The 26581-nt window shown below is 39.5% G+C and overlaps 1 protein-coding gene across 5 annotated transcripts in view; it reads right to left on the bottom strand.

The window, feature by feature from the left end:
* mcamb (melanoma cell adhesion molecule b) overlaps nucleotides 1–26581 on the bottom strand; it is a 114330-nt gene that overhangs the window by 24789 nt on the left and 62960 nt on the right. For 4 of the 5 annotated variants that reach the window (XM_034169294.1, XM_034169292.1, XM_034169295.1 and 1 more), the window contains exons 2-9: nucleotides 8717–8841; nucleotides 8401–8632; nucleotides 6565–6635; nucleotides 6390–6477; nucleotides 6117–6296; nucleotides 1129–1256; nucleotides 903–1038; nucleotides 708–820 (exon numbers count right to left, since the gene is read on the bottom strand). In XM_034169294.1, coding sequence (XP_034025185.1) covers nucleotides 708–820; nucleotides 903–1038; nucleotides 1129–1256; nucleotides 6117–6296; nucleotides 6390–6477; nucleotides 6565–6635; nucleotides 8401–8632; nucleotides 8717–8841 — 1073 coding nt within the window. The remainder of the gene's footprint in view (nucleotides 1–707; nucleotides 821–902; nucleotides 1039–1128; nucleotides 1257–6116; nucleotides 6297–6389; nucleotides 6478–6564; nucleotides 6636–8400; nucleotides 8633–8716; nucleotides 8842–26581) is intronic. The other variant, XM_034169293.1, reaches the window with a different exon arrangement.

Here is a 26581-nt window from a genome sequence, read left to right as displayed (position 1 = left end):
GCAACATACAAGTTAAATCAGAGTTTCCCCAACAGTAATATAGGCACCTCAAACAAGAACTCCTGCCAGGAGAGAAATTTTATTTTTCTTCTTGGATTTTTATGAGCAATGGGAACCAACACAACACCCCCCACCCCAACCCCACCACCAAACAGGCAAAAAACAGTTTGGTGTAGCGACAGTCAATAAGTAAATGATTATTCTTGTCCCAAATTCACATATTTTGCTTAATACTGAAGTCATCTCGTTGAAAGCAGAACTTTCTTCTGACCCTTGTAGCAATAGAGACCCAAAGCTTTTGTTGCATCAGACTGTAAACATATTTATTTCAGCTGTAAAGTTGGAGATTTTAACATGAGCATCTACTATGGGGATTGACTTGCTTTTATAGCAACCCTCAAGTGGCCATTCAAGGAAATACAAGATTTGGCAATTCCACGTTGTCTTCGTTTTCCAGCACCGGACTCAGTGACTCTTATCGACCTTCTCCCGTTAATTTCAAATAAGCCTCCAACCACGTGAACTGACTGTTTCACTACAAGTCAACAAAAAGTTCATTTTGTGAAATGGTAACAAAAAATTCAGATTCAATGTCAGACTCAGTACAGCGATTCACCACTTGAGGCGCCAATCAGACGTCTGGATTAAAAGGTTAATTCAATGTATAATATGACGCAATCTTTTCACCTGCTGTTTGTGCAGCTAACCTGAAACCAGGTGGTCTCTGTCGTCAGTGAGGAGAGAGCATTGCAAGTGGAGGTCATCTTATCTCCTTGGGATATTGTTTTTTTTTCAGGAGTCACTACAGCATGATCCAGATCTGGACACACACACAGCAAGGATAGACAGGGATGTAAAAAAGCAATATTTCATTGTCCATCGTAGCCGCACGGGTTCCTTACAGTTGACGAACACAGTGACGTTTCCTGTGATTTCCTCAAGAGTATCCACGTCCAGGATAGCGCAGTAGTAATCTCCGCTTTGGAGACGGGTCACTTCTTTCAGGACAAACACATTAGATGACAGAGACGTTTCATCCTAAACCAAGAAACAAACAAATGCTCATATTGTTAATGTTCTACTTGTACCAGCAGGCTTTCCTGCAAAAAAGCAAGAGGAATTTCTTACATCATTGTGTTTGATTGTAACGGGTGGTTGAGGATTCCCGTCACCGAGGCAATAAATCTCAACTGTGTCTCCTTCCTTGATTTTGCCCTTTGGTGACTCCACCCATGCAGTGACGGCAGTAGAGGGGTCTGAAACACAAAGAAGAAATGAAGGTGAGAGGATGAAGTGAGATGAATCACCTGAGGAGCTGATCCACCACCTCAGGTCTGCAAGCATTCCGGTTTGGCAGCACCTTCACAGAAAAGCCAGTGAGAGAGATTTTGATGCCCTCTCTCTCTCTCTCTCTCTCTCTCTCTCTCTCTCTAAATTAGTGTAAAATTTCACAGATGAGATGGCCGCCGAATAACGACACTGCATACAATGATTTCAAATTTGTATAGGGTGAGGTTTTGTGAGATGCTGTCATTTGCACAAAAGTAAAACAAACTTAAAATGGGCAATATGTTTGTTGATAGGTCGTTGCGCGACCTATCAACAAACAAACAAAAAAGAAGAAAAGAATATGTACCGAACTGTGACTTCACTCTACCGTGACACTCATTATATATATATATATATATATATATATATGTATATATATATATATATATATATATATATATATATATATATATATATATATATATATATGTATATGTACTATATATATATATTATATTATATTATGAGTGTCACGGTAGAGTGAAGTCACAGTTCGGTACATATTTGTGTTTAGATGTAACAGTTCGGTACAGTATCTTTAACCTGAGCAGGACAGAGCTGCTGTGAGGCAAAGTGTAAATGAAATCTTTATTTCTTCATGACTTGGATTTCATCTCCTGTCATTCATGTAGGGATGAATTTACTGTGCAGTGCATCAATCAATCAATCAATCAATTTTTTTATATAGCGCCAAATCACAACAAACAGTTGCCCCAAGGCACTTTATATTGTAAGGCAAGGCCATACAATAATTATGTAAAACCCCAACGGTCAAAACGACCCCCTGTGAGCAAGCACTTGGCTACAGTGGGAAGGAAAAGCTCCCTTTTAACAGGATGAAACCTCCAGCAGAACCAGGCTCAGGGAGGGGCAGTCTTCTGCTGGGACTGGTTGGGGCTGAGGGAGAGAACCAAGAAAAAGACATGCTGTGGAGGGAAGCAGAGATCGATCACTAATGATTAAATGCAGAGTGGTGCATACAGAGCAAAAAGAGAAAGAAACAGTGCATCATGGGAACCCCCCAGCAGTCTACGTCTATAGCAGCATAACTAAGGGATGGTTCAGGGTCACCTGATCCAGCCCTAACTATAAGCTTTAGTAAAAAGGAAAGTTTTAAGCCTAATCTTAAAAGTAGAGAGGGTGTCTGTCTCCCTGATCTGAATTGGGAGCTGGTTCCACAGGAGAGGAGCCTGAAAGCTGAAGGCTCTGCCTCCCATTCTACTCTTACAAACCCTAGGAACTACAAGTAAGCCTGCAGTCTGAGAGCGAAGCGCTCTATTGGGGTGATATGGTACTACGAGGTCCCTAAGATAAGATGGGACCTGATTATTCAAAACCTTATAAGTAAGAAGAAGAATTTTAAATTCTATTCTAGAATTAACAGGAAGCCAATGAAGAGAGGCCAATATGGGTGAGATATGCTCTCTCCTTCTAGTCCCCGTCAGTACTCTAGCTGCAGCATTTTGAATTAACTGAAGGCTTTTTAGGGAACTTTTAGGACAACCTGATAATAATGAATTACAATAGTCCAGCCTAGAGGAAATAAATGCATGAATTAGTTTTTCAGCATCACTCTGAGACAAGACCTTTCTGATTTTAGAGATATTGCGTAAATGCAAAAAGCAGTCCTACATATTTGTTTAATATGCGCTTTGAATGACATATCCTGATCAAAAATGACTCCAAGATTTCTCACAGTATACTAGAGGTCAGGGTAATGCCATCCAGAGTAAGGATCTGGTTAGACACCATGTTTCTAAGATTTGTGGGGCCAAGTACAATAACTTCAGTTTTATCTGAGTTTAAAAGCAGGAAATTAGAGGTCATCCATGTCTTTATGTCTGTAAGACAATCCTGCAGTTTAGCTAATTGGTGTGTGTCCTCTGGCTTCATGGATAGATAAAGCTGGGTATCATCTGCGTAACAATGAAAATTTAAGCAATACCGTCTAATAATACTGCCTAAGGGAAGCATATATAAAGTGAATAAAATTGGTCCTAGCACAGAACCTTGTGGAACTCCATAATTAACTTTAGTCTGTGAAGAAGATTCCCCATTTACATGAACAAATTGTAATCTATTAGACAAATATGATTCAAACCACCGCAGCGCAGTGCCTTTAATACCTATGGCATGCTCTAATCTCTGTAATAAAATTTTATGGTCAACAGTATCAAAAGCAGCACTGAGGTCTAACAGAACAAGCACAGAGACGAGTCCACTGTCCGAGGCCATAAGAAGATCATTTGTAACCTTCACTAATGCTGTTTCTGTACTATGATGAATTCTAAAACCTGACTGAAACTCTTCAAATAGACCATTCCTCTGCAGATGATCAGTTAGCTGTTTTACAACTACCCTTTCAAGAATTTTTGAGAGAAAAGGAAGGTTGGAGATTGGCCTATAATTAGCTAAGATAGCTGGGTCAAGTGATGGCTTTTTAAGTAATGGTTTAATTACTGCCACCTTAAAAGCCTGTGGTACATAGCCAACTAACAAAGATAGATTGATCATATTTAAGATCGAAGCATTAAATAATGGTAGGGCTTCCTTGAGCAGCCTGGTAGGAATGGGGTCTAATAAACATGTTGATGGTTTGGATGAAGTAACTAATGAAAATAACTCAGACAGAACAATCGGAGAGAAAGAGTCTAACCAAATACCGGCATCACTGAAAGCAGCCAAAGATAACGATACGTCTTTGGGACGGTTATGAGTAATTTTTTCTCTAATAGTTAAAATTTTGTTAGCAAAGAAAGTCATGAAGTCATTACTAGTTAAAGTTAATGGAATACTCAGCTCAATAGAGCTCTGACTCTTTGTCAGCCTGGCTACAGTGCTGAAAAGAAACCTGGGGTTGTTCTTATTTTCTTCAATTAGTGATGAGTAGAAAGATGTCCTAGCTTTAAGTGTTTTCTTTTTTGTTTGTTTGTTGATAGGTCGCGCAACGACCTATCAACAAACATATTGCCCATTTTAAGTTTGTTTTACTTTTGTGCAAATGACAGCATCTCATAAAACCTCACCCTATACAAATTTGAAATCATTGTATGCAGTGTCGTTATTCGGCGGCCATCTCATCTGTGAAATTTTACACTAATTTATATAAAATGTCAACTTATAAGTTGGTAGCGTCTTCTGTGTAAACTCGAAAGCGCACTGATCTTATCCGGGGGACAGCCATTCAACACAAACGAAGGATTGTAGACTTTCACTGTTAGGCTCAAATTTCAAAAGAAATAGGTAAATTAATCAATTTCATTCATGCTTCCAAAATTTCTGACTAGAATCATCTGATCACTCTTTTCAACTGGCTGGCTTGCTGTTTCCCTCTTTTCACCTCAGAAACCCAGACCGCACACTGTGGGGTGTGACCATGCCTCCTACCCTGAGGGTCTGGCCACACCTCCTGCACAGATCATGAAACTAGAGTGACACACCTTTTGTGGAAATTAGATGCAATGTCAGTGACCTATGGAAACAAATAAGCATGAGCCTATATTATCATACTGTGCAGAGTGGTACCATGTATTCGATGTGCAGTTCTGTGCACCAAAGTGTCTCATGCGTACTGTACGGTTCAATACAAGCTGACATTTTCAAGGGTAGTAAAATATTATGCAAATTTTCTGTAATGACTTGGAATGGCGTGTGAGTCCAAACTGTTTTTAGAATCTTTGACCTTAGATCTCAACAATTTTTTAGAACAACTCAACCCTTTTATTTCCTGTTAATTATGTAATTTTTAATGTTAATTTGCTGTCTTAATGTGTTTATAAATTGTTTAATTTCTTTCTATCATATACACACTATTATTATTAACATTATTATTATCATTATCAATATTAATTATTATTTTATTATTACTTCTACTTTGAAATTTGATTTTTAAATGTCATCCATGTATTTTTATTAACATATGTACAATTATATTACGTACTTACATTGAATTTACTAAATAAAATCACGCACTCATGCTTTTAACATAAAGATGATTTACCACCCCCTGCTGGAATGGTGTGTGAGTACAGAATGCAGTTGGCAACATCCATTGTTCAGTGTTGTTAGCTAATATTTGTAGCTTCACCAAAAACATTACCCTATCAACGTTCAGTTTTGGTGGCATTCATCCTTAATGTAAAATACATAAACATATCAAACACAAATGTCAGCTGTCCTCAGTTTCTAAATGAATAAAGTTACACACACACGGAGAGCTTTTTGTGTTTTCCACATTCTGTCGCAAGCAGGTGCTTCTAATTTTCGACATGCAGAAACAGAGACGGTGGCAGAAGACATCAAACCCAATACCCTTTCAGTCATGGTACCAGCAACATGATACTTAACTAAACTGACTAAACCAAATGAACTACAAAAACACAATAAATCAACAACAATAACAACACTTTTAAACTAACATGAATCACAATAACAAGATTTAAAACCCCAAACTCCCATGGTGCACTGCAGCACAACGTCCATTATTTACTGGTTGGCTAAAATTGCTAATTTCGCCAAAATATTCCAGCATTTTGCAAATATTTACTAAGACGCATTAACTGGGCCAGTGTGACCTCGGACATAACCAATATTCTATTCAAGGAGTAGCATAGCAGACCATCGAGTTTAAGCTAAGCATACGAAAATTATTCCGTGAGGCCCAATCTCCAGTGTAAACATCAGTATGCCACACATTTAAAAAACTCTTAATTGCTGGAAAACGTCCATCACAGTTTCTCACTGGATTGAAGGAAATGACAACAAAACTAAAGAACTGCAAGACTCACAGGACACAGTGATGTTAATACGTTCGGATTCTGTCATCCTGGTTTCTCCGGGAACAAGGTAGGAGACATCACAGTAGAACAGTGCATCGGCGTCCTCTTTCGTTACCCTCATTTTCAGCTCGCTCTTGACTGAGTACAGATTAGTGGATTCTCGGGTGACTGTGGGCACCACCTCCACTTCTGAGAAACAAAAACAGTCACAGACAGTGTAAATCAAAATTCAAACAGATTCAAATGCAGTGAGGAGATGTAACAAGATGTAATATACATCACCATCATGAATGGAGTGTAGCGGCGTTCTGTTTCGGTACCAAGTGATGTTGGGTTTGGGGTAGCCATTTTTAGCCTCACATGTCGCAATCTGCATGTCAAAGTGGGCCGCAGAAGAAATGAGTTCAATTTTGTGAAGATTCCAAACTCCAATCTCAATAATTTAAAGCACACTTACCTTGGATGGGATGTCACTGTTGACCCAGATCCCTTCACGAACACCCTCAATGACTGGACGCTCTGGTGTTTCTGTGCAGAAATCAACAGGAAGTACGACTTATTTTACAAAACCCATGCTTTTATTGTGTGTTTATTCCAAACCCGATACTTCCGATGAATGACTTCACAGTTCCACCTCCACCCCTGCCACCACCAATACGAAATGCCTAAACCTGCAGTTCCTAGAAAGGCCACCTCAGACTAGGGTTGGGTATCAAAAACCAGTTCTTTTCGAGTATCGTTAAGAAATTATTCGATCCACCGATATCAACAGCCTTTGTGCTTAACGATTCCCTTATCGGTCTTTCAGAGCGGCCATTGTTTTTGAGGGTGTTTGTCGGGAAAATGATCATTCCTCTACGTTGATTACAGACACTGCAGCGGCTCTTTAATCACCCGTTTCTGCAGGGCGACTCCACTTTGAAACGTGAATCAACGAATGCTTCGATCCACTGGCTTGCTTTGACAATAACTACAGATTTTGTTTATTCCTATTTATGTCCAGAGCTCAAGGATACACCATGTATAGTTTATTATGTCCAGAGTTTAAGAATCCAGTAACCAATTTCACATTTATTTACTTTAAGACTTATAAAACGCCAAATTACAACAAAAGCCATCTCAAGGCGCCTCACACAGAACAGCTCAACATTTTAAAAATTAAATAAAAAAAAAAAAAATAAAAAAATCAAATACATAATTAAAAACAGAAGTAAAAGAATAAAATAGATTTTAAAAAAATAAAAACTATTCATAAGAAAGAGAATAAAAATAGGTTTTAAGTCTTGACTTAAAAATGTCCACGGATTCTCACTGCCTCACAGTCGCAGGAAGACCGTTCCACAGAGCAGGTGCATGATAAGAAAAAGCTTTTTGACCTGCAGACGTAAAAAACCTGTAAAGCCTACTTTTAGTACACAAAAAATTCACAAGAGGTATTGATAAGGGAATCGATAAGAAATCGGATCAATAAGCAGAATCGATAATGTTATTGATATCCATAAAATCTTATCGATACCCATCCCTACTTCAGACTGACTAAAAGGGGAATCAAATCCTACAGAGCCCCATGCTAAAATCAACAAATTTCCAGCAAAATTAAACATGTTTACAACCTGGTACAAAAAAACAGTTTCGGTCACTATAACGAGTTTCCTTTTCACACCAACTGTATGGGAGCACTTGGAGTGACAGCTAAAGTGGTAGCTCCAGTCGCTAATACTGGCCAGTAGCTGCTGTGCACTCAACCGTGCTTGTTGAGTCCACAGAGGAGCATTCTATTACAAATATCTAAAATGAATTAATGCTGTGTGGTTAACAGCACTAAAAAATCTGTGATGCAGTTTTCCCATTAAGTGAAATTTTAATATTACTTAATTTGCGGTTTATGCTAGCGTATTAGCAGGTAGATAGCAGGTATTGACAGCTTGGTAACGCTGGCAATATGCCAGTCATACTCTTTAATGCCTGTATCCAAGCCACCCGTTATAAGAACCACAACCCAGTTTGCAAAGGTCTCCATTCAACACCCAAACACAGGATATTTAGCTTGTCAGCCTTAACTAACTTGGTAACTTTGAGACAGGTGGGTGTGTTTTGGCTTGATTCAGGTCACGTCAGTCTGACCCACACTCTGCTTCTTTACCCATTCATGGGTTGGCTGGGAGTTACACACTGGTAAGATGATAATATCTGAAGCCCAGCCATTTCAGCTTCAAACCAGCTCATCGGAAAACCTAGAGGTGAACTCACAAAGTGTTTGCCCAGTAGGCTCTGTGTTATCACTTAATCTTACCGAACACCTTCAGTTGGGTCCGTCCCTCCACACCTCCATCTGACAGATTCTTGATGTGACAGATGAATTCCAGCTCATCCTCCAGCCGCACATTTGCAATGGTTAGCACCAACCCTCTGCCAACGCCAAGACTGTTTACACCGATTCTTTCTGTGAGCGTCGTGCCTGGTTCAACCCACTTCGTGGTAGCATTCTGGCTGTAGATCAGATGCCTCTTGCCAGTTGCTGTCATCTAAGGGAGATATCTCAAATGTCAGATGTATAGAAACATGATGCCTCTGTGCACACGTCTTAGAGATGGTGCCATGAAACTCACATATGACCACTGTACGATCCCATCGTCTATATCATCTGAGGGCACAAACATGCAGCTGATCTGAGCCGTTTCTCCCCTGAAAACCTCCACTCGATCCTCCATGTTCACCTCCAGGACGGGCCAAGCTAAGACAGAAAAAACGAGACATTAAATCTTATCAGCATCAAATTTGTGCATTAACTTTTTTCTGAAATGACCTGAAAGAACCAACCAAGCAAAACTAGAGAGCCAAGGGCCCTGTGGGTTACCGGCTCAATTAAATCCCAAGGCAAAATGTCCATTTTGGCATAGAAATGGCCACCATTTCCAAACAAAGAAATCTACGCAAATAATTTTGGGATGGGAACAATGTCAATGACCAAAATTGTGCCCTTGTCAAATTAAAAGAAAAGCTATTGGACAGTTTTTGAGAAAATTGGGTCCAAATACCCAAATTGGCTGTTTTCGGCATAAACTGGCCATTTTCATACGAACGAATGTACGAATAGACGTGCCTTCTGTAACGGCTCAGGAATTAAATATATGATATTTCCACATGTGTAAGAGATCGATTTAATAAAGCATAAGAATCCACATGGAAATCCATCTTTCCAGTTGTAGTGATGCAATGCCGAAGCTAAAAGTTTTGGAAAAGTTTGACACTAAAATAAGTTCCAACCAACCAAAAAGCTGCCTGAGTGATTTATTGTAACACTGAGTTTCACCGGGGGTAAAAAAAAAATGCTGGTCACAAGTACCTGATTTAGTCCACACACAAACTAAAAAAGAAGACAGTGAGGAAAAAACAAAAACAAACAAAAAACAATACTTGAGAGCCATGATGGGTCAAAGGGAAAACAGAGATGCTATGACAGGAATGAGAAGCCCACCCATGTCCACATTAATGTGCTGCATTCCACTATCTCACCCTCTCACAGGAAGAAAGGCTCAATTTACAGGCGGTATAGTAGCGCCACTGTTTCTTCATGGACTCTGTAAGGAACAAGTGGTTTCCCCCCTTCCACAGTCTCCCAGTGTGACGCATCCCAGTCAATAGGATGGACCCCCAATTACACTAGATGAGTCGTGCATCATTAAACGTATGGGATGCCAGAGAGAGGCGCCGCCTGGAGGTAATGAAGCTGTCGCTGTCTGATTTAACCTCTGCAGTGCTTCCGTTCACCGTTTTATAGACTGCAGCCTTTCACACACACCATAGTCACTGTGGGAATAATGTGGGCAAGTCACCAAAAATGGAACTAGTAAAACAGACAGTGCATGCGTCCACCACCCGTTACTCCATTCACTAACCAACAGGGAGGGCAGTCCCAAATCTGACTTTCCCTCTATAGCTCTTTGTGATGACAGAAGGTCATGGGAATGTTCCAGAAAGAGGGCAAAGGAAATCCTACCAATGGTAATGGTATGATTTGCTGTAATATGAGAACGTTTCTAATTACTCTAGATGTTAGCATTCAACATTAATTCATTATTCATTCATTTTCTACACCTGCTTTTTCCAACAAAGGGTCACTGAGCTGGAGCGTATCTCAGCGGTCATTAGGTGAGAGGTGGAATGCACCCTGGACAGGCCACCAGTCTAGTGCAGAGCAGTCAACATTAATCCAAAAATAGCGCAATTAAAATTTTTTTAAAAATTGCAGTAGCTGGATCGTGCAGGAGCTGTTGACCGATCACGGATAAGCACTTGAAGAAGAGTGATGAGTGAGTGAAAATTTGCATTAAAGATTTTTTTCTTTCTTTTTTAAATTACACATCAGAAGCTTTAAAGCCACTGGTTCAATCTACAGACCAGAAGAATAAATATGGGACGACTAAGACCACCAAGATATCCTTCGACAATCAGATTAGGTGTTTTTATTACGTCCGCCAAGGACATTTATTTATTTGTCTATCTTTTAGCAGGATTACGTCAAAACTATTGCACGGATTTTGACGAAATGTTCACCACAGATACATACATTGGGGGAAATAAGTATCTGATCCACTGTCAATTTTGCAGGTTTTCCACCTACAAAGAATGGCGAAGTCTGTAATTTTTATCGTAGGTACACTTCAACTGTGAGAGACAGAATATAAAAAAATAAAATAAATCCAGAAAATCACATTGTATGATTTTTAAATAAATTTGTATTTTATTGCATGATATAAGTCTTTGATCACCTACCAACCAGCAAGAATTCTGGCTCTCACAGATCTGTTAGTTTTTCTTTAAGAAGCCCTCTTATTGTGCACTTTTAAACTGCATTAATTGCACCTGTTTGAACTTGTTACCTGTATAAAAGACACCTGTCCACACACTCAATGATTCACACTCCAACCTGTCCACCATAGCCAAGACCAAAGAGCTGTCTAAGGACACCAGGGAAAAACTGTAGACCTGCATAAGGCTGGGATGGACTACAGGACAACAGGCAAGCTGCTTGGTGAGAAGACAAAAACGGTTATGATTATTTATTAGAAAGTGGAAGAAACACAAGATGACTGTCAGTGTCCCTCAGTTTGGGATTCCATGCAAGATTTCACTTTGTGGGGTAAGGATGATTCTGTGAAAGCTCAGAACTACTTCAGGTCAATGACCTGAAGAGAGCTGGGACCACAATCACAAATATTACATTAGTAACACACGATGCTGTCATGGTTTAAAATTCTGCAGGGCAGCAAGGTCCCCCTGCTCAAGCCAGCACATGCCCACGCCCATTGAAGTTCACCAGTGACCATCTGGATGATCCAGAGGAGGCCTGGGTGAAGGACATGTGGTCAGATGAGACCACAATAGAGCTTTTTGAAATCAACTCCACTTGCCATGTTTAGAGGATGAGAACAACCCCAAGAAAACCGTCCCAACCGTGAAGCATGGGGGTGGAAACATCATACTCTGGGGGTGCTCTTCTGCAAAGGGGATAGGACGACCCGTATTGAAGGGAGCATGGATGGGGTCATGTATTGCAAGATTCTGGCAAACAACCTCCTTCCCTCAGTAAGAGCATTGAAAATGGGTCGTGGCAATCTGGGGGAGGTGATGTTCGAGTGGTTAAGGCACTGGGCTTGAGATCAGAAGATCCTCGGTTCAAATCCCAGCCTGACTGGAAAATCACTAAGGGCCCTTGGACAATGTCTTTAATCCCCTTTTACTCCCGGTGTGTAGTGAGTACCTTGTATGGCAGCACCCTCACATCAGGGTGAATGTGATGCATTATTTGTAAAGTGCTTTAAGCGTGTGATACAGATGGAAAAGCGCTATATAAATGCAGTCCATTTACCAATCTCACGTTCCACTGTCCCCTCACTCGTGAACAAAACCCTGAGGTACTTGAACTCCTTCACCACCCATACCTACATCACCCTTTTGAAATATGAATCACTCACTAATAATACAATAACATGCTTTTGGAGGGCGGTATGCATTTTCAGAGGCCCGACGTCCATGCCCAGTCGCCCAAAATGACAGATATTTGCCTGAGTTAGACGAGGGCGAATATCTGTCATTGCGGACTACTGCATGGACGGAGGGACTCAGAAAATGCATACTGCATGACAACAGCATGTTATTTGCATTATTATCACTTACTGAGATACACAACACGTGGAATCACATTAACAATATTTAATGTCATTTCAAAACGCACGACACCCAGCAAACGCGGACATAAAAAGTTGGCTCACTTTAACTTTTGTCGTGTCAGCTGGCGCATGCTGCTCTCTAAATTTGCCAGTGCGTACTCATTAAGCTGGCTGCTTTGGCTGCTGTTCGTTGTCGTACTGTCCATGAGAAAATCATCCGGAATATCCATATTGGGACCAACACAAGCTTCTCACCTTTGTATCTTTTCCTCTGTGGACAGTTCTTGGGCTGTGCGCACTAAGACGTCATTTGTTTACGCACAGTGGGCGGGTATAGCCAGGTAGCATCGACGTAAATCTACGATACCGGCCTAGCAACGCCTTGGTAAAGTAATAATGTAGTATATTTTATTTGTTTTATATTTATTTGTTTTTTGTTTCTTTGTTTGTTTTAAATTTCAATTCCAATGCTGAATATTCTTTAGAATGATACATTCCTTGTTCTTTAAAATGCTTCTATATTATCATATCAGTGACCTAAAATGGCCTTAAAAAGACATTGGTAAGATCGTGATATTATCATTCATCATGATATTTTTTTGAGGCAACATATCCTCCAGCAAAATCTGCTATCGTGAGAGGCCTACTACAGAGATAAGTAATTAACTCTAAGTTCAAAACATTGAACAGCCTGAATCTCAGTTTTGATCCAGGAAAAATCGCAAACTCAGTCACTCCAATTTCTCATTCAGTTTCACAAGTACTGCATTCTGAGCATCCATTTATTCTGTAATGATCACAGCATCATTCACAAAGTCAAGGTCAGTATATTTTTTCTCCCCATCAAAAGCACTTGAATACTGTAGGAGAGAGAAGACATGACCGACAAATATCCATATTCACTGGAACAAGGTGAAACCAACCCACCCCCCAGTTTCATACAAACAGCTTCCAAAGACTTCCAGTCCTGCTTTGGGCCTCAACTATTAACCACCCAGGAAGGCCTGTGGTCCATCCTTACCACCCTAAAGTAGCTCTGTATCATCTTCCACCAGATGTTACACTGTTGTTCCTTTAATCTAGTCATTTTGGTCCTCTGCAATAAGGAAATGCAATGAGGAATTGGCAAGCGAATATACTGTCACAGCTGATGTTTCCTGGTGCTGTAGGCCTCTTCTGGATCTCCCTGAATAAGCCCTCATTTGGCACAGTCAACCCAGCAGCAATGAAAAAATCAGTCTGCTTTCAAGGTGGTCAAAACATGGACTGATTCATACAAGGGCTGAGTACCAGCCAGGCACCGGTCATACTGGAAAAAAGGTACAAGAGTGATCCAGTGGATCTGTTCACATACTAATAGATAAAGATGTACCTGGGAGCTTCTTCTCTGTTGGTATTTCATTCTCTAGAAATCTCTGGCTGATATTTTAACACAGATCACTCCACCTTCCCTTATTTTCTATTTTCCTCGACCTGTCTCTCTCACCACTGTGTTGATGTTTACTCCAGGCTAATGGATGGATGCTTTTTGGTTCAAGAAATCCAATTAGTTTCTGACATCAACATTTCCTGCCTATTAGCGATGGAGGACAGTACTGACTCTCGTGCAGCATCCCATCCCAGACCTGAGGACGGCTCCTGGGTTGGATGCTGGTGATTATTTTCATTCTGGACTTTCCAGTCCAAACCGCAGAGTTCACCACCTGCCTGACAGCTGGAGGCTACACACACACACGTGCTCATGGGAATCTCATTCAAATCTCATTAGAAATTTGATGAGCATTTAACGCCACAGTGCATCAATCAGGGAGGCTGGCATTCCGAGGCCTCTGATCGATCCCTTGTGGTGATGAGAGAGCAGTCACTAGCGTCCACACAGACACACTGGGTAACAATCCTAAATCAGTACCACAAGAAAAAAACTCATCATGCTTTGAGAGTTAGAGCTCGCCAACGTTTTGTAGTCTATTAAGAAAGCAATAATATTTCCAAACCAGAGGGTTTAGACTCTGACAGAACAACATAACAGTGAGTTTCCCCAAAGGGGAATATGTTCAGTACCTTGTACTTTGTCAGCTGTCTGCAGGTTTGACGGCAATGACAAAAGGAAATTAAAAAATTTTGGAGACTGTATTGTATACTGGTGCCATAGCAATAACTGGTGTGATATTGTGCAACGCCATGAGAAATTAGGCCAATGAGAACCACAGTCAGGCCAGAAATATTCATTTAATGATGCCAACAAAAAACTAATGCCAAATATCCATTAATTTGGAAATTAATAATTGCAGCGCATCCACGATGTAGAAACATGACAATAACCTCAGTTTGAGAGCTTGCAGTCGGAGAGCTGCACACACGGTGGATATGGTAACATACGGCACAAAACAGGTGAGTTATTTGTGTTGAAATCAAACATTTTATTGAAATATATGGAGGGGTTCCGAGAAATATTAGTTGCATGTTCGTGCATCTGCCCAACCTGTGCATCAGAACGCCCTGGATATGGTATTTACAATCACTCACATAAAGTTACATACAAGTTACATACATAAAAACTTTCCAATTCAATTCAATTTTCTGTTTATTTATTCATATAAATATAATTTAATCTATTATTAGACTCTATTGGCTTTGCTCAAAAAGTAAATGAGTCCACCCACCACTTTAATCATATCTTAGATCTTGTTCTGACTTATGGTATGGAAATAGAAGACTTAACAGTATTCCCTGAAAACTCCCTTCTGTCTGATCATTTCTTAATAACATTACATTTACTCTGATGGACTACCCAGCAGTGGGGAATAAGTTTCATTACACTAGAGTCTTTCAGAAAGCGCTGTAACTAGGTTTAAGGATATGATTCCTTCTTTATGTTCTCTAATGCCATATACCAACACAGTGCAGAGTAGCTACCTAAACTCTGTAAGGGAGATAGAGTATCTCGTCAATAGTTTTACATCCTCATTGAAGACAACTTTGGATGCTGTAGCTCCTCTGAAAAAGAGAGCTTTAAATCAAAGTGCCTGACTCCGTGGTATAACTCACAAACTCGCAGCTTAAAGCAGATAACCCGTAGTTGGAGAGGAAATGGCGTCTCACTAATTTAGAAGATCTTCACTTAGCCTGGAAAAAGAGTCTGTTGCTCTATAAAAAAAGCCCTCCGTAAAGCTAGGACATCTTTCTACTCATCACTAATTGAAGAAAATAAGAACAACCCCAGGTTTCTTTTCAGCACTGTAGCCAGGCTGACAAAGAGTCAGAGCTCTATGAGCTGAGTATTCCATTAACTTTAACTAGTAATGACTTCATGACTTTCTTTGCTAACAAAATTTAACTATTAGAGAAAAAATTACTCATAACCATCCCAAAGACGTATCGTTATCTTGGCTGCTTTCAGTGATGCCGGTATTTGGTTAGACTCTTTCCTCTCCGATTGTTCTGTCTGAGTTATTTTCATTAGTTACTTCATCCAAACCATCAACATGTTTATTAGACCCCATTCCTACCAGGCTGCTCAAGGAAGCCTACCATTATTTAATGCTTCGATCTTAAATATGATCAATCTATCTTTGTTAGTTGGCTATGTACCACAGGCTTTTAAGGTGGCAGTAATTAAACCATTACTTAAAAAGCCATCACTTGACCCAGCTATCTTAGCTAATTATAGGCCAATCTCCAACCTTCCTTTTCTCTCAAAAATTCTTGAAAGGGTAGTTGTAAAACAGCTAACTGATCATCTGCAGAGGAATGGTCTATTTGAAGAGTTTCAGTCAGGTTTTAGAATTCATCATAGTACAGAAACAGCATTAGTGAAGGTTACAAATGATCTTCTTATGGCCTCGGACAGTGGACTCGTCTCTGTGCTTGTTCTGTTGGACCTCAGTGCTGCTTTTGATACTGTTGACCATAAAATTTTATTACAGAGATTAGAGCATGCCCATAGGTATTAAAGGCACTGCGCTGCGGTGGTTTGAATCATATTTGGTCTAATAGATTACAATTTGTTCATGTAAATGGGGATCTTCTTCACAGACTAAAGTTAATTATGGAGTTCCACAAGGTTCTGTGCTAGGACCATTTTATTCACTTTATACATGCTTCCCTTAGGCAGTATTATTAGACGGTATTGCTTAAATTTTCATTGTTACGCAGATGATACCCAGCTTATCTATCCATGAAGCCAGAGGACACACACCAATTAGCTAAACTGCAGGATTGTCTTACAGACATAAAGACATGGATGACCTCTAATTTCCTGCTTTTAAAACTCAGATAAAACTGAAGTTATTGTACTTGGCCCCACAAATCTTAGAAACATGGTGTCTAACCAGATCCTTACTCTGGATGGCATTACCCTGACCTCTAGTAATACTGTGAGAAATCTTGGGAGTCATTTTGATCAGGATATGTCATTCAAAGCGCATATTAAACAAATATGTAGGACTGCTTTTTTGCATTTACGCAATATCTCTACAAATCAGAAAGGTCTTGTCTCAGAGTGATGCTGAAAACTAATTCATGCATTTATTTCCTCTAGGCTGGACTATTGTAATTCATTATTATCAGTTGTCCTAAAAGTTCACCTAAAAAGCCTTCAGTTAATTCAAAATGCTGCAGCTAGAGTACCGACGGGGACAGAAGGAGAGAGCATATCTCACCCATATTGGCCGCTCTTCATTGGCTTCCTGTTAATTCTAGAATAGAAATTTAAAATTCTTCTTCTTACCTTATAAGGTTTTGAATAATCAGGTCCCATCTTATCTTAGGGACCTCGTAGTACCATATCACTCCAATAGAGCGCTTTGCTCTCAGGACTGGCAGGCTTACTTGTAGTTCCTAGGGTTTGTAAGAGTAGAATGGGAGGCAGAGCCTTCAGCTTTCAGGCTCCTCTCCTGTGGAACCAGCTCCAATTCAGATCAGGGAGACAGACACCCTCTCTACTTTTAAGATTAGGCTTAAAACTTTTCCTTTTTGCTAAAGCTTATAGTTAGGGCTGGATCAGGTGACCCTGAACCATCCCTTAGTTATGCTGCTATAGACGTAGACTGCTGGGGGGTTCCCATGATGCACTGTTTCTTTCTCTTTTGCTCTGTATGCACCACTCTGCATTAATCATTGGTGATCGATCTCTGCTCCCCTCCACAGCATGTCTTTTCCTGGTTCTCTCCCTCAGCCCCAACCAGTCCCAGCAGAAGACTGCCCCTCCCTGAGTCTGGTTCTGCTGGAGGTTTCTTCCTGTTAAAAGGGAGTTTTTCCTTCCCACTGTAGCCATGTGCTTGCTCACAGGGGGTCGTTTTGACCGTTGGGGTTTTACATAATTATTGTATGGCCTTGCCTTACAATATAAAGCGCCTTGGGGCAACTGTTTGTTGTGATTTGGCGCTATATAAAAAAAATTGATTGATTGATTGATAAAATTATATACCTAGATGTGGATTCCAGGGCTAGAGCTCGACTCTAGATATAATCTAGGTCAAGGAATAAATTCATGAACACATTATTTTTAAACAGCTTTTAATCTGATTAAAAACAAGACATCTTAACTGATTTCTCTCACACACACAATTTGATGAAATGGGATTTGTGCAGTTGGAGAAAACTGAATTTGAAAGCTTTCAGCTCCAGTGTGTGTACCTCTATGTCCACAGCTGGAGGTCATGAGGTCATCAAGTGCTGAATTTTACTCAGAGCTTGGTGAGGTACTGGCTGATTGTTCACTTTGGGTGTCAGGTGCAAACACAGGTGCATTACAAACCTGCTTATCTGTTTTCCTGTAAGCACAGCAGAGAGGCACACAAAGGCCCGACAACATCCCACCCTTTATGAAACGGTCCATGATAATCCAAGCATGAAGTAACATCAAAGGGAATGTACATCCGAACAAAAGCTTTGCTTCACAGTAGACATAACAATCCCATTCTGTGTGCAGAGAACAATGATAAAGTCAACATTGCATGTTACTCCTATCCTCAAAAAAAAAAAAAACTTACATTTTGAAAACCTGCATACAGTAAACCTGCCACTGTGAGATGAGCAGATTGTGGTGGTGCTTTTGTGATGATAGAGGATTTTTAAACATTTATGACACAGACATGTATTTCAGAGGCCCCCAACATCCCTCTGACAGCTACAGCCAATAGACGTAAGACTCCTGTGGGTAGTTCAAAGGCTGGAATGTGTTCGGAGTTTCTAAACCATGAAGGTTCCAGCCAACTTTTCCTCTTTCTCTGCCTGTTCTGGCGACTGGCCCGAACCACAGCTGGTCGGCGTTGATGAGAGGAGATGATGTTCATCTTCAGCTCATTAACTGCTGGATTCAAAGTGGATTACTGTCCTGTACTTTGTTTCTTGTTTTTGTTGGTCATTAAATTAACTGGGAGGCACGCTGGTTACTCAGCGGCATCAGGCAAAGATAATGATCATATGATGATTTGTCACATTAAAACCATAATGTTTTCCTTCTTAACTGCACCATCACTAAAAAAAGAATTAAAATGAATCACAACACTGGTCCGGATCATTTATTATCCTTTAAGGGGAATTTCGATGATTAATTACAGTTTGTTTGCCCTTAAAAATGCGCATGAAAACTGATTACAGTTTAGGTCTATGGGCCTTTCAAAAGTAGACAGAGTATGTACAAATGTCTTTATGATGTCATGAGATTTTCTATGAACCCAGTGATGAGAACATTTGTAAAAATTTGTCAAAGTATTTGTAAAAAATTTAAGTTGTGCTATCCAAAAATTTACAGTATTTTCAGGAGTATAAGTCACATTTTTTTTTACTAGTTTTGGAGGTCCTGAGACTGCAAAAATCGAAAAATCACGTCTTCATCATTAAAAATAATACGAGCAAAGCGGTGCGAAGCTCGCTCATGGTACACTGAGTCCCAAACAGGAAGTGCCAAATTTTGAGTCCACAGTGAAGTGGGAAATGTCAAATGTTACTTCCTGGATTGGCACTTCCTGGATTGACAGTAGACGGAATTTCATGGACTCTTGCAGGAATTCGTGGCAAGTCAGACTGAAACCGGAAGTGGCAAAATTTGGAGCCCACAGTGAAACAGGAAGTAATCAATGTTTGAACACTTCCTGGTTGACAAGACAGGATATCTCGTGGGATCTCACTGTAATTCAGTGGCAAGTTGAGAATGAAACAGGAAGTGCCAAATTTGAGCCCACAGTGAAACAGGGAAATGTCAAAAGTTGAACACTTCCTGCTGGATTGACAAGACAGGAGATCTCATGGATCTTGTGGGAATTAGTGGCAAGTTGAGACTAAAACAGGAAAGTGCCAAATTTTGAGTTAAAAGTGAAACAGGAATGTCAAATGTGTCTAACTTTTTAAAGTTTTTTTTAATAAATCCCCCCAGTTTTTATCTGTTTTTTTTTTAATTAACCTATTCTTTGGTATGTTTTTTTTACTGTTGTATTTATCCTCTGTAAGGTTTCTGTGTAACTTTTTGTTTGTCTCATTAAATAATTTAAAAAAAAGTCAAATGTTGAACACTTCCTGGTTTGACAATGAAGGAGATATTGTGGGATCTCTCTGGAATTCAGTGGGAACTTGAGACTGAAACAGGAAGTGCTAAATTTTGAGTCCACAGTGAAACAGGAAATGTAAAATGTTGAACACTTCCTGCATGGGTGGAGCTGGGCTGCACTGGACTCCCCTGAATCTGATTGGACACCCAGGTGCCACCCGGATGACTGACATGTCACGGGCACGGCATGTCTGGTTGAAAGAGCCCATTTTGAAATAGGTGACACATATTGACTGCTAGGTCCCCCCGTACAGTAGCTGTGCTGTGTTCCACAAAAGTTCTTATCCACCTTAGTAGAAGAAGAAAAATGTTTGACTCAGATTTAAAACTAACACGTTGTCTAAACCATGGACTCCTAGTTATATTGGCGAGTAAACGGCCATTTTCTAATGTGTAAAATTATCTTCCTTAACCCCCTACCACCCGCCTCATTTTGGCTTGTAAGTATCTCACAAATAAAAAGTGAAAGGCTTAGAAGGGGTTAAACTCAAACTGATAACAAATCTGTACAACTTGGTATAAATTTAATTAAAAATATAAAATACAGCTTCTTGATGGAGTGGTGTACAGGAGATTTTTCTTAAAAAGAAGACCTGAAAGTTCACCTAATTTGGCCATATTGTGCAGCCCTACTCTGAACGAGCTGAAAAGTTTGAATATGAATTTACATCAACATAAAAAAATGGTTAAAATGTGTTGGGTGTAGTTGGGGGTGTTGGGGGGTTGAAGCTCCCCAGAAGCTGATATGTTTAGCTATGCTAATGTTCTCCAGAAGCATTTACTGAAAAAAAGGTCTGAACCTAAATTACATGGTGAGGACTCTTTTTCCAGGCATGTCAGAATGCAAATAAAGAAAATGCTTAAAGTGGCAGGGGGTTAAGCGGGCCATAGTTGGGGAGTCTGGAGGGGGGAACCTCCCAGAAGCAGAAGTTTTTTTTAGCCCTGCCAATGCTCTCCAGAAAAATTACTGAAAAAAATATCTGAAGGACCTAAATGACATGGTGAGATGCTGAAAACCGTCACCCGTTCATGTCTGTGACATATACATAACATGAGTGAAGCGCCATGCAGCGGCGCAAAGCTCGCACATGGAACAGGGAGTCCCAAACAGGAAGTGCCAAAATTTAATTTAAACCCGACAGTTCAGCTGCAATTTGCCAGAAAGTACATCTGAGATGAAATCCTAGATTGGATGTTTTGGTGAAAGAAACTTTTGTATTGCTTCATAACTGATGTAAATAAAGTCCAAGACATATTCAGTGACTTGGAAATGTTTATGTTTCCATCCCCTGACTTGTCTGAAGGAAACTGGTAATAAAAACGATTATTATTTACAGGTATTATCAAATTTTAAAGATTTGCTTTCAGTTTGAGGAAAATAATTTTCAAAATTTTTATTCTTTTTTTTTTTTTTTTGTATTTCTTGTATTTGAAACGGCATAAACAAATTAAAATGTGTGAAATACCAAGTGTTCCAATACTTTTGGAGGGCACTGTATCCTAACCTTATGAGTGCAAAATGAGTGTAGTATTATTACTGTTTGTTTAAGAATATTTCATTTCCACTGTTGCTGCATTTTGTGTGAAATCATAGTCATATCGTATATCAATATGATATACGATAAATTGGCCATATTGTGCATCCCTACTGTCAACTAGCTGAAAAGTTTGAATATTCATTTACATCTACATTTTAAAAAAAACACTCAAAGCGGCAGGGAGTTGAGAGGGCTGTAGATAGTTGAAGGTTTTTAGTCATGCTAATGCTCCTCAGAAGCATTTACTGGAAATAAAGTCTGAAGGACCTAAATGACATGGTTAGATGGTGAGGAACGTCCAGGCATGTGAGGCAAAAAAAAGGAAAATGCTTTTTAAAAGGTGTGGGGGTCTGGGGAACAGAGCCCCCACCCCCCGAAACTGAAAAGTTTTTAGTCATGCTAATGCTCTCCTGAAGCAATTTACTCAAAAAACGTCTGAAGGACCTAAATGACATGGTGACATGCTGAAGAGCTTCACTTCGTTCATGTCCACAACATATATATTAATAACTACTTGTGTAGGATTTCCCAGGAATCAAAGCACTGACAAAATAAACTCCAATAATAAAAATAATAAATAGAAATGATAAAAAGTAACAACAATCACAAAAATCCTAATTAAAGATCTGATAATCCAGAAAAAGGTCCAACTTTTTACTCCAGTGCAACTTGCATTTTTTGTTTTGTTTTGTTTTGCTTTGCTTGTTTTGTTGATGTTGTATTGTTGTTCCTCTTCAAGAGACATTTTTTGACAGGTGTAAATTATACTCTGAAAAATACAGTAAATATTTTTCCATTGTCTTGTTCTGCCAGTTTCAAAATGTAATATTTTCTATTCCAGATCAGACCTAACCATCTCACAATGTTTTATATCAAAGAGTAACCAACCAGATATCCAGCAAAACGAAGCTTCCTTGGTGAAGTGAAAAATGAAAGTTGCAGGATGCTGGAAGTGTTTCAGTTTACAGAAGCTGTCAGCAAGGAGGGACTAATCCTGAATGAGTGCAAACACCACTGTATCCAGCTCCAAATCACTGCCGTCACCATGAGTAACACTCGGTTTCAAACGATCAAATCCCAGAATTGAACCCGAAACTAAACATGTTTTCACACAATCATGAAAGCTAAACATGCTGTGACTCTCACTTAACTGTATTTTTATGAAAGCATTTCCTCAATTCTGAGAAATACGTAAGACTCATAAACTTTAACTGACAAAAGTAACCAACCCCAAATTTACTAAGGGGCATCTTCAGCATTAAAGACGTCATTACACCCTTTACAAATGTCTGCAAACACAACTAGCATGTGACACACATCCTAATTTGTTATGTTTCAGTGACTGACTTCAACCCAGTTATTTTATTGATTCAGCAACATCCTTTCTCGTCTCTGTAAAGGCAGATATGGGAATCGCAGCGTGCGGTCCAGAATCCATTAATCTAAAATAAACAGCAGGTGGTTCTGCTTGTGCTACAGCATGCCCTTATATAATCTGTTTCTCTATCACAATGTTAAATTCAAAAGTACTGTATTAACATTTACATACCAAGGATCCCCCTGTTCAGACTCCGTGTTTAAGTTACTCAGGGGTCTTCTGCAACACCCCATAACAGAAGGCTGAGACAACAATAAACTAAGACATGGAAGGATAACCTTATCATTTTGGCTGGGAGTTGACCGTATGGAATTCATGCATACTGGCTCTTACAAACTCCCAGAGCTTCAGCCTCATACATGCTCATGAAGTACTCTGTGAATGAAAAAGGCTGCACCTAACAGTAACACATACCTTATGTTTGCAGGGTACTGATGATAATTTCTGATACCTTTGCAGAAGAATGAAGTTTCAAGTCTTTAGGTTCCTGGGCTTGGGTGCTAGCCAGTGATCTAACAAGACTACCTACTTTGGAGGATTTCTGGGAAATGCTGCCAAACAAAAGGTTGATTAGGAAGACTCATAAGACTTGCATGCAACTAGTAATGGGCAATAGAAATGATATGAGACATAAACTACGTATAGAAAAATTGGCCTCGACAGAGACGTTAATTCTATTGCACTATCGCGGTAATGCATGTTAACAGACTGAAAGTGGCAGCAATGCAACATAAGGATACCAGCTGCCGTTAACACCATAGAAGAAGAATGCTGATGATGCAATCTATTCGCAACCCATGGAAGTCAGAGCCAGGAACTGCAATATGGCTGAAAGCGAAACGGAGGAGCTGGTGAAGAAGACCAGTGCAACATCCATTGTTTGGACTTGGTTTGGATTCAAGCCGTCCAACAAGCAGCAGCAAACTCTGTAGACTGTGTGATTTCCGGCTAAGAGAGGTAACACTACTACGAATGATGGAGAAACCGAAGCTTTCTGAACCACTGAATCAATATGTAGGAATTGTGTTGAAATGGTTCAGTGTTTCAAATCATTTGATACAATTAAATATGGTGACATCTGCTGGCCAATCTTCAGCATAGCACTTGCATGGAAGAATAAAGGGCAAGCACTGTTATGTATGTTTAATAATAAAGGTTCTACGTCCATCTTGAAATTTTTGACTATATTTTTGTTTCGAGACATTATAATATACGTGTGTTATAATGTGATTGTGGCATCATAAAATACTGTATGTAGGGAAAATAGATGATATTTTGTTGGAAGAGGTAGAGAAGAAAGCAAGGTTCACTAAACAGATTTACTATGAGGGAGGTTCTAAGGCCACTAAATCCATAGCCAGACGCCTAAGGAAACAACAAGAATTGGCCAGTATATATAAAATAAGGGACCCGGTAACTAATACAATTTTTTACGAACAAGAAAAAATAGAAAAAATATTTGAGGATTATTATCGTCAGTTATATTCAGAACCAACCCTCATAGAAGAAAAGCATATGGAGGAGTTTCTTAGAAATCTGGACTTACCAGCAATAGGTACAAAGCAGAATGCCATATTGACCTCTGAGATCACAGCAGAAGAGATTAAAAAAGCAATCAGCCGTACAAAATCAGGTAAATCACCAGGATCTGATGGACTGGGGGCTTCCTTCTATAAAATATTTAAGGAAGAGCTAATCCCACTACTACAGGACTCTTTCAATTACAGTCTTACAACAGGCAAAAGAGGCCATTATCTCCATAATCCCGAAGGAAGGTAAAGATAAGGAGCATTGCCACAACTACAGGCCTGTATCACTTTTAAATGTTGACTACAAACTCTACACCTCAATTATCGCAAAAAGATTGGAAACATTTCTCCCAGACCTATGGACGAAGACCAAACTGGCTTCATTAAAGAAAGACAAGCACAGGACAATATCAGAAGAACGCTACATGTCATAGAAAATATACAAACGAACCAAGAAAGTGCAATTCTAGTAAGGATTGACGCTGAAAAGGCCTTTGATAGTGTGAACTGGCTATTTCTTTATAAAATATTGAGGAAATTTGGGTTCAATGAAAAATCTGTGGATTGCATTAGAGCAATATATCAAGAACCCACAGCAAGGATAAAAAAAACAATTGAATTTGGAGAGGGGGACAAGACAGGGCTGTGGCCCTCCCCGGGCCTCTTTGCATTGTTTATTGAGCCTTTGGCCCAGCTGATCAGGCAGGAGGAAGAAATTAAAGGGGTAAAAATAAGAGATGAGGAACATAAGATAGGGCTATTTGCGGTTGATATACTTATATTTTTAAAACAACCCAATGAAAGCTTCCCAAAAATAATAAAGCTATTAGAAAGCTATGGGAAATACTCAGGATACAAGATAAACGTCACAAAAACACAGATCTTGTCATTTAATTACAATCCAACCCAAGAAATAAAGGGCCCTTATAAGCTCAAGTGGAATGCCAAATCAGTAAAATATCTGGGTGTAAATATCACAAAAGGGCTGGATAAATTATATGAGGAAAATTATACCAAAATAAATCAAGAAATTAAGAGGGACCTGGGGAGATGGTCTGCTAATGCCCTGGACTTCACTTCAAGAATAGAAACAATAAAGATAAATATTCTCCCAAGACTTCTATACATGTTCCAGTCCCTGCCAGTAGCAATACCACAGAAGCAGTTTGTGGAATGGGATAAGTGGATTTCAAGGTTCATATGGGGTGGAAAGAAAGCTAGGATTAGGTATAAAACTCTGCAGCTCCCTAAAGACAAAGGAGGATTGGCTTTGCCAAGTATTCAGGAATATTTTTATGCTGCACAAATCAGACCCTTGATATACTGGTGTAATGATAAATATTGGGCAAAATGGAAAAGTATAGAAATGGCCATGACACATACTGAGGTACGAAATCTAATTGCAGATAGAGGATTATTAAGAAAACTGCGTAACCAACTGGACGCAGTAGCCATAAACACAATTGAAATATGGAACACTGTCTGTGAAAGGTACAAGTTGGAGAAAGAAAAACAGATTTTGAGCTGGTTTGCATTCGATGATAGATTTATCCCAGGGATATATGATGAAGGGTTTAAACAATGGTCACAAAAAGGAATTACAGCGATATGCACAATGATGGATCAGGACAGACTACAGAGTTTTGAAAAGCTACGGGATAGGTTCAGACTAGAACAAAATGACCAATATCGATACCTGCAAATAAGGGATTACTATGAGAAAGAGATAAAAGTGACCACTAACAATGAAATTATTGAGGTATTCCGGAAAGCATACAAAGGAAAAAATGTAAAGTAATCTCAGCTTTATATAGAAACTTGATGTTGTGCAACAAATCCTCCTCTCTGTATATTAAGGACAAGTGGGAAAAGGAAATGAACGAAGAAATAACTGAGGAGGAATGGCAGAGTATCTGTAAAACACAGTGCACATCCACTAGCTCCAGGATCTGGAGGGAATTCAATTGGAAGAATATGGTTAGGTTCTTCATAACTCCAAAGCTCAGAAATGTAATGGTATCTACACAGCAACAGTGCTGGAGAGCATGTGGGCATATAGATGCAGACCATACCCACATATTTTGGGCCTGCCAAAAGATAAAAGGGTATTGGGATAAAATATGGCAATGCCTACAAAAGGTAATAGGTTACAAAATACCAAAAACGTTTAAGATGCTCTACTTAGGGAATTTAACACAAAACATAATTCAAAAAATGGATGAATATCTTGTAAAGGTATTGCTGTCGGCAAGCAAAAAAACAATTACAAGACTATGGTACAAACCAGAGCCACCGACCGAGGGGCAG

This window comes from Thalassophryne amazonica, chromosome 4 (genome assembly GCF_902500255.1).
Source record: "Thalassophryne amazonica chromosome 4, fThaAma1.1, whole genome shotgun sequence".
NCBI classification, from domain to species: domain Eukaryota; kingdom Metazoa; phylum Chordata; class Actinopteri; order Batrachoidiformes; family Batrachoididae; genus Thalassophryne; species Thalassophryne amazonica.
Note: the sequence above shows the minus strand (reverse complement) of the source record. Positions and strands in the feature narration are given on the sequence as shown.